General features: G+C 36.3%; 1 protein-coding gene across 1 annotated transcript in view; it reads left to right on the plus strand.

The window, feature by feature from the left end:
• The window catches only part of PRRC1 (proline rich coiled-coil 1), a 43,324-nt gene continuing 27,776 nt past the window's right edge, over positions 1-15,548 (plus strand). The window contains 3 exon segments of the mRNA XM_021009580.2: positions 1-138; positions 517-598; positions 15,408-15,526. Coding sequence (XP_020865239.1) covers positions 15,427-15,526 — 100 coding nt within the window. The 5' untranslated portion in view covers positions 1-138; positions 517-598; positions 15,408-15,426.

Consider the following 15,548-nt stretch of genomic DNA (forward strand, 5'->3'; position numbering starts at 1 on the left):
GCGTCACTGCCGCCGGCCATTTTGGACGCGGAGGAGGCTGCTCTGGGTGCTCGTGGGACCGGGGGCAGCCTGGGCGATCGGCTGGGCCCGCCGCTCTGCCCCCGACCCTGGTCCTGCCCCCCTCCGCCTCGACCTCAGGTGAGCCCCGGGTGGGCTGACGAGACCCCACCTCCCACCGGGCACCGCGAGCAGGGTGGGTCTGGGGGCTCCCACCCGGGCGCGGGGGGCTAGTGGGGACGGGCTGCCAGGTGGGGGGGCCTGACCCGAAGGGGGGGCGTCACAACGGGGCGCCGGGGCAGGGGGCCTTTGGGGACGTTTGGCCTCGACCGGGCCTGAACCTAATTAAGGAGGGACTTGTGTAGGGTGCGGGAGGGAGGGAGCCTGGAGACGTGGCAGGACGGGCGGGGCTGCTCCTCCGAGAAGTCCACCACTCGGACCCCCCTTCAGCCGACCTGCTGAGGAACCCCCCCCAGGACTGCGATTCACTGGACTGAGGGACCCCCTCTCCCCTTGCAGTTGGCCCATTTGCTGCCCCTCACTGCCTTCCTGAGAAGACCGATCAGAGACATTAAGTGACTTGACCGACGTCCCTCAGCTTGTAAGTACCGGAGTTGGGACGGAGAATGAATGGAAGGCTTTTATCCGGAGTTTCCTCCTAGGTATTTGCATACAATCAACCTAATTAGGAGAGGCTCATTGATCTCCCGGATGACCCTCCAGACTTTTGTTTTATGTTTGTGTGCTGGGACGATGTTGCTGCAACTTGGGTGACCCTGGGGCTTCCATGATTTGAGGTCAGCTTTCTATCTGTTATGACCCATTGTTTTTTTCTTTTCAGTTTTCTTCAGTTTTCCCAGAGAAATTTAAAAGACAACCCATTTTTGTCCTATTGGGGATAAAGATTAATAGGTCCTGGAGCATTCTTGGGTATGAGGCCTTTAAATTTTAAAAAAAACCTTTTTAAAAGCTTTATAGTGTATTTAATGATTTAATCAGCTTTAATTAAGTGACTAGTGTGAGTCAGACAATACCAAGGTAAAAGTGAAATAGTCCTTGCTATACGAAATATACAAAATAGATGCCAGTGATTGGGAAGTGGGTACTAGCAGCAGAAGGAATGGGTAAAGGTTTCATGTAGAAAACTTGAGGTGAGGTTTAAAGGAAACCAGGGATTCTAATAGCTAGAAGTCAGCGTTAAGCATTTATTAAGAGCTTACTATGCCAGGCACTATGCTAAGTGCTGGGGATACAAAGAAAAGCAAAAAACAGCCTTAGGCCATGAGGATCACAATCTAATGGGGGAGGGGGGGAGACATCATGCAAACAACTGTGTACAAAAAGCTATATACGAGATACACTGGAAATAACACAGGGAACTCACTGGAATTAAGAGGAATTGGTAAAGGCTTCTTGTAGAAGTTAGTATTTTAGCTGGTACTTGAAGGAAGCCAGGGAAACTGTGATAGGGGGGATGAAAAGGGAGAATATTCCAGGCATAGGGGACAGCTAGAGAAAATCCTTGAAGCCAGGAGATAGTGTCTTGTTCAAAGAACATCAAGGAGACTGGTGTCACTGGATTGAATAATATGTGGTGAGGTGTGGGAGATGGATGTATGAAGGGCTTTGAATATCAAACAGGATTTTGTATTTGATTCTGGACATGATAGGTAATCACTGGAGTTTATTGAGGAAAGGGTGAAATGGTTGGCCCAGAGTTTTAGGAAACTCATTTTGGCAGCTAAATGGAGTACAGACTGCAGTGGGGAGAGACTTGTGGCAGGCAGACCAGCCAGTGGACTCTTGCAGTAGTGGCAGGCATGAGAAGATCAGAGCCTGTACCAGGGTGATGGTAATATCAGAGGAAAGAAGGGCATATCTGAGAGATGTAACAGGCCTTGACATTGACTGAGTGCTTTCCAACTATGAGAGAAAGACAATGCAAAGGCGTGGAGGCAAGAGACTGGGTGTCTTGTACAAGGAACTGTAAGTAGGCTACTTATAGCTGGATTTTAAGGTACATAAGGAAAGGAAAGTGGCCTGGAAAGGTGGGGAGGGGCCAGGTTATGAAAAGTTTTAAAAGCGAAACAGAGGATTTTATATTTGATCCTGGAGGTAATAGGGAAATACTGAATCTCATTGAGCAGGGGTCAGTCACCTTTGCAGCCAAAGAGACCATGTCAGTAGTTCAGGCCAATGTGCATGAGGGCTTGAACTAGAGTGGTAGCTGTGTGAATGGACAGAAAGAGAGGTAATTGAGAGGTGTGAAGATAAAAATAACAAGATTTGACAATGGATTGGCTATGTGGAATGAGAGGGAGGAGTTGGGGATGCCACCAAGATGACCTTGGTAACTGGGAGGGTGGTGCCCTTGACTAATAAAGAAGTTAAGAAATGAAGATTGGGTGGAAAAGTGAGTTTGAGAATCATATGGGGCATCAAGTTTGACATGTCCAAAAGGCAGTTGGTGATGAGGAACTGTAGTTTGGAAGAGAAACTGGACTAGCTACATTGATATGGAGTGATCTACATAAAGATTAAAGTTGAACTTGTGGGAGCTGCTAATATTAGCAAGCAAGATACAGAGAGATAAAAGAAGAGGGCCCAGAACAGAGGTTTGAAGATACTCATGACTAATGGGCATGACATAAATGAAGAAAACAAAGGAGACTGAGGATGAACAGTAAACCGAAACAGTGTCATGGAAGCTGAGAAAGGAGAGAGTGTCCAGGAGATGATGAAAAAAGATGCAGAGAGGTCTTCTGAGAAAAGGTGATTAGATTTTGAAATTGAGGTCATTGATAACTTTGGAGATGGCAGATTTAGTTGAATAATGAATAAAAGAGAAAATACGATAATAGATGCTGTCTCTTAGAGAATATAGGAAGAGATTGGCTACATCATCATTAGTGAAGAAAGTAAAGGTAGAAGGAATGGGAGATGATATTCAAGAGGTTTTGAGATAACAGATTAAGGTTGAAGAGAGAGTTCAGGGATGAATGGTCTTTATTTTCTTTCTTTTTTTTTTTCCTCTTTATTTTCTCAGTAAAGGATGAGGTATTGTTGCCCTTAGTTGACAGTGAGGAGAGGAGGTGATAGGGGATGTTGGAGGACAGAAGTTTTGGAACTGAATGGGATGGAGAATCAACTAAGTAGTAGTACAGTGACTGCCTTACTGTAATGAGGATACAGTTGAGATTAGATAATATAAATTTATAGTGGACCCAGCAGCATGGTTGCTGCTTTCCTCCAGGTTTGTTTCAGCACCATGTGAGTAGGGAGGCACATGATGGAAGTAATTCATAGGATTGAACAACACTAGGACAAGGGGCAGAGGGATCAAGAATAGAGGATGGTGTAGAGTAGATATTGTTAACTAAAAGGTCTAGACTGGAAAGAGAAGAAATTGAAGCCAGAGCAGAGTAGGTGCTAGAACATGCTGAGGGATGGACTGTTGTCAAAGTGAGGATGAAGAATAGGTTTAGGAGGCAGAAACATAAGGAAAAGAGAGAATGATGTGGATTTGGGGTCATAAGACTTTGATTCTAGTCCTAACTCAACTTAGCAGGTGTCACCTTAGACTTGCTGAGCCCTAGTTTCTTTATTGTATTATGAGGGTAATAATATTTCAGCTGCCTATCCCAAATTGTTTCTGTGAGGATTAAGTGAGATAATTATATATAAAATGTTTTGTGATCCTTGAAGTGCTGTATAAATGTAAACTGATTCTCTTACACAGTACCTTACAGAAATTCATGATTTCACCCCCATGCATGCATAATTCACCAATGTCAGTTATAGTCCTTTCACTCTATATTAGAGAGTCTTCATTATTTACTTTGGCTAAAGTTCAACTGGTGACCAGTCTTGTGATGAGCTTACCTGGTCTTAGAATGTTCCTAGGCTGATGCACATGCGCTCAAGATGTTTTGTACTTAAAGCCTTTGTAGCTTGGTCTAGTATCTACCCAGATTCTGTGAGCTATTGCTGTGTCCTTTTAGAACCTAGGTTCACCTTCACCGTGTGATCGTTCATTGAAGTAAAAACTTAGCAGGGAGCCCTATGGTTTAATCATACTGAAGTGCCCCTAAATATTGTTAAGGATATAAGTAATTGAATATAATTAATTGAAATTGGCTTATAAACCAAAAGAAACTTAAATATTTCAATGGGTATTGTTTTTCAAAGTGGGTTGATGTCAAAGGCATTGTACTTATTCTGGTAATAACATTTTTGTTCAAGACTTTTTTGTAACTCTTATTTTGAAATTGCTTTCAGTGTCAGTTTATGACTCATGCAAGAAAATGAACCTCATTACTTTTTAGTTCCATCTTGATTTTGACTCCACAGAGGTTGAGCATCCACCTTATTTACCGGACTTAACTCTTAAGTAGTTTTTGGTTGTTTTCCAGAAAACATCTCATCAATCAATAAGCATTTGTTAAGTGCTTACTACCTGCTAAGCACTGAAGCACAAAAATAAAATCCATTTCTGTCCTCAAGAAGCTTGCATTCTAACCCACATAAATGACCAGCATTTCTATATATTACCAACAAAGCCCAACAGCAAGAGATAGGAAGAGAAATCCCATTTAAACTTACTGTAGACATTACAAAATATTTAGGAGTCTACCTACCGAAACAAACCCAGGAACTCTATGAACACAATTACAAAACACTTTTCACACAAATAAAATCAGATCTAAATAATTGGAAAAACATCAGTTGCTCATGGGTAGGCTGAGCTAATATAATAAAAATGACAATCCTACCTAAGCTAATTTACTTATTCAGTGCCATACCAATCAAACTACCAAAAAATTATTTTATAGAGTTAGAAAAAATAATAACAAGATTCATTTGGAAAACAAAAGGTCCAGAATATCAAAGGAACTAATGAAAAGAAATGCAGGGGAAGGTGGCCTAGCAATTCCAGATCTTAAATTGTATTATAAGGCAGCAGTCATCAAAACTGCTTAGTACTGGCTAAGAAATACGGAGGTGGATCAGTGGAATACTGTGCAAGACACAGTAGTCAATGACTAGTAATCTATTATTTGATAAACCCAAAGACCCCAGCTTCTGGGATAAGAACCCACTCTTTGAAAAAAAACTGCTGGGAAAACTGGAAAAGAGTATGGCAGAAACTAGGCATAGACCCAAATCTCACACCATATACCAAAATAAAGTCAAAATGGATTCATGACTTTAAAGGCTGATACTATAAGCAAACTGGGAGAACAAGAAATAGTTTGTCTATCAGATCTATGGAGAACAAAAGAGTTCATGACCAAACAGGAGATAGAGAACATTATGAAAAGCAAAATGGGTAATTTTGATTACATTAAATTGAAAAGTTTTTGCACAAACAAAGCCAATGCAACTAAGATTAGAAGGAAGGTAGAAAATTGGGAAAGAATTTTACAACCAGTCTCTCTGATAAGGCCTCATTTCTAAAATATATAAAGAATTAAGACAAATTTATGAGAATACAAGCCATTCTCCAATTGATAAATGGTCAAAGGATATGAACAGACAGTTCTCAGATGAAGAAATTAAAACCATCTATAGTCATATGAAAAATGCTGTAAATCAGTATTGATTAGAGAAATGCAAATCAAAACAACTCTGAGGTACCACATCACACCTATCAGATTGGCCAACACAAAACAGGAAAATGATAAATGTTGGAGAAGATGTGGGAAAATTGGAACATAATGCATTGTTGGTGGAGTTGTGAAATGATCCAACCATTTTGGGGAACAATTTGGAACTATGTCCAAAGGGCTATAAAAATGTGCATACCCTTTGATCCAGCAATAGCACTTCTAGGGCTATATCCCAAAGAAATCATACAAATGGGTAAAGGACCCACATGTACAAAAATATTCATAGCAGCTGTTTTTGTAGTGGCAAAGAATTGGAAATTGAGAAGATGCCCATCAGTTGGGGAATGACTGAGCAAGTTGTGGTACATGAATGTAATGGAATACTGTTGTGCTATAAGAAATGATGAACAGGTTGACTTCAGAAAAATGTGGAAAGACTTGTATGGTCTGATGCTGAGTGAAGTGAGCAGAACCAAGAGAACTTTGTACACAAAAACAGCCACACTGTGTGATGACTAATATTGATAAACTTAACCCTTCTCAGCATTACAAGGATCTAACACATCTCCAGAGGCCTCATGGTGGAAAATGCTATCCACATCTAAAGAAAGAGCTATGGAAGTTGAATTGCTATCATTTTTTTTTCTCTTCTGTTGAGTTTTGTTTCCTCTTTCTGATGGTTTCTCCTGTTGGTTTTAATTTTTACTTACAACTTCACTAATGTGAAAATATGTTTAATAGGAACGTAAATGTATAGCCTATATCAGATTATGTGTCGTCTTGGGGAGGGTGGTGGGGAGGAAGGGGGTAAAAATTTTAAACTCAAAAGCATATGGAAGTGATTGTTGATAAATCAAAATAAATTAATAAAATTCAAGAAAAAAACACAAAAAAAGAAGATTGCATTCTATTCGGACGAGTCACTGTTTATACTTATGAATATATGTGAAACAAATATAAGATGTTTTTGAGGAGATTAACCAACTAGTAGCTAGGGGGAACAGGAAAGGCAGGATGTAAGATGGTATCTGAGAAGGAAAACTGGGACTTTCTGGGGAATCAGAATACATTCCAAGTAAAAGAGACAGCCGAGCAAGGAGACAGGAGTTGGAATATCACGTGTGAGGAATACAGGGTCAGTTTGACTGGAATGTAAAATGCATGAAGGGGAGTTACATATATAATTATATATAATATATAATTATTATATAAATATTATGTTTACACATATGTTTATATATTGCATAGTATGGATTATGTAAATATATATAACATGATTATATAATATATACACATACATATATGTGTGTGTGTGTGTGTATATATAATATTTACATGTAATAAAGCTCAAAAGGTAGGTTAGAGCCAGGTTGTGGAGGCCTTTTAAATGTAAAAGGAGGCATTTGTGTTTGATTCTAAAAGTCATAGGAAGCCACGTGGTCAGACCCTCATGCTTTAGAAATATCATTTTCGCAGCTATGTAAAAGATAGCTTGGAGGGAGGAGAGACTCAGTTAGAAGACTGTTGCAGAAGTTCAAATGAGAAATGATGACGACCATATGACCTTATTTATATTTAGAGGAGGGGATGGAATGAGAAAGATGTAGAGGTCCAATTAACAAAACATTAAAATTGATTTGGATTTGTAAGCTGGGGGACAGTCAGGTATTAAAGATAAACTTGAGAACTTTGATGATAGAAGGGTAGTGTCATCCCTGACAGGAATAAGGAAGTTCAGGAAAAATGATGTTTTAGAGGAAAATAATCTTGAGAGGCAGAGATGAGGCAATTGTATAGACATAGCAATCCAAGTAACAAGAATTTATTAAGCACCTGCTATGTGCCAATCACTATAGTCAGTGCTGAGGGTACAAACTTTAAGGAGTGGCCTTGATTGAGGCCATTTTCTGCTAGTTTATGTTTGATGTTGGAATGAATGCCTTATAGAAAGACTATTCCACAAGTGTACTCCAGCACTTATCTGGGGTAGACTCAGCCTCCTTCCTCCATGTGGAAAATTGTCTGGATAGTGAGGCTGGGTGTGTTGACTAGCTTGGTCTGAATAAATCCACAAGGGTTGGTAGGCCTTTCTATTCCTTAGGTAACCAGAAAGCCACTTCATTAGGTAACATAATGAGTTTGGACTCTTAGGTTCATTGCAGATCCCTCCATGATAGCATAAATAAAATAGGGTCCCATTCGTAAGTAGTTGTTTGGCTTAAAAATCATCATAACAGTCACTGTCTAGCAGCATTTCAGATTTAAGCATTATTTTCTGAAAAGCTTTGTGTTTTATAGAGCTTATAATGATGATGAAGGGGGTAAAATTTACTAATAACTCATTTCACAACACCTCAAGTGAGACAAGTGATTTAAATGTTATCATCCCCATTTTACAGATGAGAAACACACCAGAAAAGCAAAATGATTTTGCCCAAGGTTACAGAAGTAGAGTAGCAGATTTAGTTTATAAATTCATGTGTTCTGACTCCAAGTCCAGGTTTTTATATTGAATCATATTTTCAGTATCACTGATGAAAGGCAAGAAAAATATTTTGATAGCTAGTGGAGGTGACACAAATAGTATTACATTTGTTTAATAATAATAATAGCTCACATTTACATAACACTTTGAAGTTTGCAGAACACTTTACATGTGGTAACTCATTTGAACCTAACAACCCTTTTTTCATATCTTATTTCATTTTATCCTGACATCTGAAAGAGGAAGGCACCCCAATTTTATATATTAGGAATCTAAAACATATACAATAAGTTAGGAAAATTGGACTAGAACTCAGATCTCCAAATTCTGCATCTTCTGCTGCACTGCATCATCTCCATTTCCACATGTTGTTGAATGTTATGTTATAAAGACTGACAGTTAAGCACTGTTTTCTTCCAGCTCTTATATTTTACTGTTTTATTATGATTACCTTCTATTAATAAATAAAAAAGTTAAGACTTTTAATCTCATCACTAAGAATCATTTATACATCAGATCTCAGATTATTAAACTTCTAAATCAGCAGTTAAAATTCTGAATTAGGTAAGCAGCTTCATTTTATGGTTTATACTCATTGGTAGCAATTTTACAAAGTGTTTTATATTAGCAGGATTAGCAGTAGCTTTATTTTTAAAAGTAATTGTACTTTTATCTTTATTACCTCCTTTTAAATATTTTATTGATTCTCTTTCTGTTTTTTAACGTCAATTTAATTTCCCCTTGATTTTTCTCTCTACCCCCTTACAACTCTCCCTTGTAGCAAGTCTAATTAAGCAAAACAAATCAACACATTGGTCATATGTGAAAATGTATGCCTTATTTTTCACCACTAGTCTACCATCTATTGCCAAAGGCCCAGGGCATAGTTTACTATTAGTCTTCTGAGGTTCTTATGAGTCACTGCATTCATCAATGTTTGAAAGACCTTCAGTGTTTCTTTTACATTATTGTAGGTATCATAGATTATAGATAGTTCTCAATTTAAGTAAATTCTCATTTACAGATTCAGGGTCTGATGTGGGCAGGGGTAGTGGGCCCCATACCAGCAGTCCTACGTATCAGGTACTGAAGCCACTCTGGCTTGGGGGGGGTGGGTAGCGGGGAGAGATTTCTAGGCACTGACACTGCTCTGGCATCAGGGTGGGGCCCTGGGAACCCAGTGAGCGCTGAACTGTCTTATGTTAAGCCAGAACTGGCTACATATCTCAGTTTTCCTTAAACCACTGTGTCAGTTCATGTCCTTCCAACTTTCCTTGAATTCTCTATATTCCTTATTTCTTGAAATATAAATATAATAATATGTGACTGTTTAGTTAACTCAGTTGTTAGGCATTCCTTTTTTTTCTAGTTCTTTGATAAAATAAAAAATACTGCTATAAATATTTTTGTCATGGACAAGCTACTTACCCTCTGAAGTGCCTCAGTTATCTCATGTATAAAATAGGGGCAATATTAGAACCTACCTCATAGAGTTGTTGTTAGGATCAAATAAGATGGTATTTGTAAAGTACACTTAGCATAGTACTTGGCATATAGTAGGCACTTAATAAATGCTTGTTCCCTTCTCCCTTCCCTCAAATAGTAACTGAGGTCTTTGGGTTTATTGAGCACAATGCTATTGTATTTGCTTCTGTATGTTTTATACCTAATCTGTTCCATTGATTGATTGACCTCTTTTTTTTTTTTGGCTGGGCAGTGGGGTTAAGTGACTTGCCCAGGATCACACAGCTAGTAAGTGTTATGTGTCTGAGGCCGGATTTGAACTCAGGTTCTCCTGAATCCAGGGCTGGTGCTGTATCCACTGCGCCACCTAGCTGCCCCCAACCTCTCCTTTTTTTTAACCAGAACCAAATCATTTTAATTTTTCATGTTTTATAGGAAATTTTGTAATATGGTACTGATAGACTGCCATTTTCTCATTATTGCCCTTGAGATTGTTAAACTTTTATTTTTTCATATGAATGTCATCTTTATTTCTAGCTCTATAAAATATTCTTTTGGGAGTCTGGTATAGCATTGATTATATAAATTAGGAGGTATTATCAGTTTGATTATATTAGCTTGACCTACATATGAGCAGTTGATATTTCTCTAATTATTTAGGTCTGGCTTTCCTTCTACAAGCAGTGTTTTATACTTGTCAGGGCAGCTAAATTATTTAAGGTTCCATGATGGTGGAGGCTGAGGGGAGAAGTAAGGAAGGAGACTTTTCTGCTCTAGGCCGTCATGGTGTAAAAGGGGGAACAGTCAGGCGATGAGAGCAGAAAGGATCATTCATTCTCACATCTAATCCCTGAATCAATATATTGCCAAATATTTTATAGCTTCTGTTATTTTTGTATATAGTTTCTCTTTCTAGCTCTGCCTGATGAGTTTTGTTGCTTATATATAGGAATGCTGATGATTTATATGGATTTTTCTATATTCTGTTCCTTTGCTGAGGTAATTGTTTCAATTTATAGTTGACTCTGATTCTTTCATCATACTCTCACATCATCTGCCAGAAGCATTAATTTTGTTTCATTCTTATTTATGCTTATTTCCTTTCCTGCTTTTTCCTGTCTTATTGCTATAGCTAACATATTTTTGGTGGTATGTTAAATAATAGTGTTGATAATGGGCATCTTTGCCTTACCTCTGTCTTATTAGAAAGGCCTCTAACTTTTCTTCCTTGCATAAATTGTTTGGTTTTGGATTTATATAGATATTATTTAATGAGAAGAGGACCATTTATTCCTATGTTTTCTAGTTCTTAATAGAAACAGGTGTTGGATTTTGTCAGCTTTTCCCGTGTCGATTAATATGATTTGGTTTTTATTATATTATTAACACAGTTTATTATATTAGTAATCTTCTTCAGTTTGGCATATTATATTTGTAGTTGTCTTACTATTGAACCAACCCTGGGGCAGCTAGGTGGTGCAGTAGATAAAGCTCTGGCCTTGGAATCAGGAGGACCTGAGTTCAAATCAGTCACATGATACTTACTAGCTATGTGAGCCTGGGCAAGTCACTTAACCCCGATTGCCTCACCAAAAAGCAAAACAAAACCAGTATTGAACCAACCCTACATTCCTAGTATAAATTCAGTCTGGTCATAGTGTATAATCTTTCCAATGTCTTAGTATAGCCTACTTGCTAATGTTTAATTAAATTTTTTAAAATCAGTATTCATTAGGGTTATTGATCTTCAGACTTCCTCCTCTGCTTTGCCTCTCCCTGGCTTAGGTATCGAGCCATATATACAAATATGATACAAAGATGGTTTCATAGAGATTATTAGGATGTTTCTTATTGTTAATATTTTGTATAATATTTAATATTTAAATTAATTATTTCTTGAATATTTGATAGAATTCACTTGTAAATTCACATGATCCTGGAGTTTCTTTTTCTTTCATTGTTCATTTATGACTTATTCAATTTCTTTTTCTAATATTAGGTAATCTAAATTAGTCTTTTCTTTTGCTAATCTTAGTATTTTATAGTTTTGTAAGTATTCACCTATATCCTTTAAATTAATTTTGTTAGTAAAATAGCTTCTTATAATTTCCTTTTTCTTCATCAGTTATTGTGAATTCTTTATTATTTTAATATGAAAAATTTGCTTTTCTCTTTTAAAAAATAGACTGTCTATATTTTTACTGTTTTTTAAACCAGCTCTTGTTTTTATTAACCAGTTGAATTGTTTTTGTTTCTAATTTGATCTCTTCTTAATTTTCAGAATTTCTAATTTGTTTAGTTGGTGATTTTTAATTTTTCAAGTCTTTTGAATTGCATACCCCATTATTTGATTAATTTCTTCCTTTGTTCTTGAAAGCACTTAAGACATACATTTTCCTTTTTGTCTTATTGTCATTTTCTTTGATGAAATTTCTTGTTGTTTCATAATTTGTTCTTTGACCTACCAATTCTATAGAATTATATTTTTTAGTATCCAATTAAAAATCTTTAAGGGTTGTTTTTTAAATATAACTTTGATTACATTGTGATCAGTAAATGATATATTTAGTATTTCTGCCTTTATATATTTTTTGTTGAAGTTTTTCTGCCCCAACACTCTGTCATTCTTTGTAAAGATGTCATGTATATTCTAGAAGTATGCAAATTCTTTTCTGTCCAATTTCATTAATCTTCTGAATTCTATTTCTGTACTTTTTTTTATGTGAGACAATTGGAGTTAAGTGACTTGCCCAGAGTCACACAGCTAGTGAGTGTTATGTGTCTGAGGCCAGATTTGAACTCAGGTCCTCCTGACTCCAGGACTGGTGCTCTATCCACTGCACCACCTAGCTGCCCCGGTTTCTCTAAGTATTTTAAAGTTATAAAGTTCTCTTCAGGGTCCTTAAATTTTTTTTATCTATTGGTTATATTTACCCAAGTCTGCAGGTCCTCCACTGTAATTATATAGATGTGATGATATGTTAAGTATTGACTTTGGTTCATAATTTGTTATCTGTAAATACAGTGTTACTTCCCTGCTTATCTGTATTTACTGTAGCCTCATCTGTAGTCCTGATTGCTACCTCTTTGTTTTTTAGTTTCACCAGAGCCTAATAGGTTTTGTTCTAGCTTCTTATTTTGTGTGAATCTTTATATTTCTTGTAAAAAATATATTTTGTCCAGATTCCAGAGGAGAAGTTCAAGGAGTTACAGGAAGAAATAGACAGCAAACCTATACTAATGGGGGACCTCAACCTCCCCCTCTCAGAACTAGATAAATCTAACCACAAAATAAACAAGAAAGAAGTTAAGGAGGTAAATAGTATATTAGAAAAGTTAGGTATGTTAGACCTCTGGAGAAAATGATGCGAAGTGAAATATGGTATGTATAAAGGAACAGCAGTATTGTGTGATGATCAGCTGTGAATTGCTTAGCTATTCTCAGCAGTACAACAATCCAAGACAACACTGAGGGACTTATGATGAAAAATGCTATCCATCCAGAAAAAACTGATGGTGTCTGAATACAGATTGAAGCATACTTTATTTTACTTGAGGGTTTTTTTTGGTCTGTTTTCTTTCACAACATGACTGTTATGGCGATGTTTTGCATGACTACACATGTGTATCAAATTGATTGCCTTCTCAGTGAGAGGGGTTGGAGAAGGAGGAAAGGGGAGAACTTGGAACTCAAAGTTTTAGAAACAAATGTTAAAAATTATTTTACATGTAACTGGGTAAAAATAAAATGGTAAATAAAAATGTAAATAAATAAAAAGTAACAACAAAAAAAGATATTTTGTTAGATTATGCTTTCTAATCCATTTTGTTCTTTTCCATTTTATGAGTTAATTCATCCTATTCAGAGTTATTTTTGTGTATTGTATGTTTACCTTTGTTTTTCCTTTCTTTCCTGTCTACCACCTCTTTCTTTAGAAATAAGGTGTAAAAGAGAAGGAGTTTGCTTGATGCTTATAATCTTGTACATGAAACTATATTTCCTCTCTATTGCTTCTCTGTGTCCTAGCACACTATCTTCTTCCTACCAGGGAAGAATGAGTATGACAAAAGTAAAGGAAAAAGTTCTTAGAAAGGGATGTAGTACAAAAAAGCTATTAAAAATTAGAGGTCAGAGATAGATAAGATTTTTAACGACTTTTTTTTGTAATAGTATTGCATTTTTTCCAATTACATGTAAAGATAGTTTTCAGCTTTCATTTTTTTGGAAGCTTTTGAGTTCCAGATTTTTCTCCCTCTATCTCTCCCTCCCCAAGAAGGCAAGCAACCTGATATATGCAGTCACGTTAAACGTATTTCCACATTGTTCACTTAACTACTCTCTTAAATGGGGACAGAAAGAGAAGGGGCAGAAGGGGAAAGAAATAGATATTTTCTCAATTTTATTTATTTAGTTAACATTTCAAGAAAATATAAAGAACTGAGAAGATAGAAAAGGCAAAGGGAAATGGAGAGGTGGAAGGGGAAGAGCCTATGGAAAGACATGCTCAGTAAAGTAGGTTAAGCAAAACTAACTATGGACAAAGTACTTAAAGAAGAAAAGGAACAAAATATCTATATCTATATTATATATATACACACATATATATGTATATATATATATATACACACATATATATGTATGTATATATATATGTTTGTGTGTGTGTATGTATACATATACATATATGGAGGAAAACAATCCTAATACTTTTATTTTTAAAAATGTTATTGATATTTACTGAGAAATAAAGGTGATGTATAAACAAAGCAAACAAAAAATAAGTAAAAACATTTAAATAGCTGCAGCAGATTGGCCTAATTCCATATATAACACATGGAATTGTAAGGGGAATACATATGATATATATTGTCTTTTTTTCCCCTTAGATTTTCAATTTTGTCCTAATTTCTATTTAAAGTTTCTTCAGATTTTATAACTCATCAGTTAAGATTACAACCTTACTTTGTTGTACACCATAATAGAATGTGTAGTTCTTGAAGTTAGGTGTTGTTTTGTTTTTTTCTTGGTATCCCTATATGCTTAGCACATAGGTACTTATAAATACTTAATAAATTGAATTGATTATATCATCTCTAATGTACTTTCCTTTCTTACAATGACACAGAGCCATTGATAATCTATTCTAGAAAGTCTGTGCTTTTCATGTTTGTTTTGGAAAAGAGTTAATAAACATCCTGTTTTTTCACTTTATAAGTGATCTGTCAGTGTTTTAGAAAAAAAGTTTTTAAAAAACACTGCAATTTTACGTAATAAAAATTTAATTATCTTTGTCAGTCTAACTCTGCATTGGTATTGAACAGATTAAAATGATAATTCTAGCAATTTATGAAATGCTTGCTCAGTAAGAGAGTATATCATTTAGTTATTTTTAAGTTATTGCTATAGTTCATTAAACTTCCTTTTAAAAAGAAGATTCTTGTTCTCCACAACTTCTGTCATACTTGTGATTTTGTAAGTGTGACCTATGAGATAAATGGGTTGCTGACCTACAATTTGTAGTATAGGGTATTGTGGGATTAAGTGACTTGATCTTGGTCACCTTAACTGTCAGAAGTTAGACTTGAATCCAGGTCTGCCCGACTCCCAAATCAGCGGCCTATGTATATACTACTTCTCATATTCATTGGTAACAGAGAAATATGAGTGCTGTGAAGACCATGCTTTTTACATTGAAAGTCTTTGGGACTTTCTACCTTAAAATTTTTTTAACAGACAACATTTTCAAAAAAGTTATAAAAATTTAAAATAATTAAGTGTTGTTCTATAGTTGACTATGCTGACTGTGTTTTAAAATAGTCCTTTATCCTGACTATGTATGTCATGTTTACAGTATATGACATCAAAGCAAAATGATGGAAGAGAGTGGAATAGAAACAACGCCACCTGGAACTCCCCCACCAACTGCTGCAGGAACAGTGATTACAACAACTACTCCTCCTGTCTCTCTAGGTATATGTGGTTGCTCAGCAAT

This window comes from Phascolarctos cinereus, unplaced genomic scaffold (genome assembly GCF_003287225.1).
Source record: "Phascolarctos cinereus isolate Bilbo 61053 unplaced genomic scaffold, phaCin_HiC Scaffold_4;HRSCAF=312, whole genome shotgun sequence".
In the NCBI taxonomy this organism is placed as follows: domain Eukaryota; kingdom Metazoa; phylum Chordata; class Mammalia; order Diprotodontia; family Phascolarctidae; genus Phascolarctos; species Phascolarctos cinereus.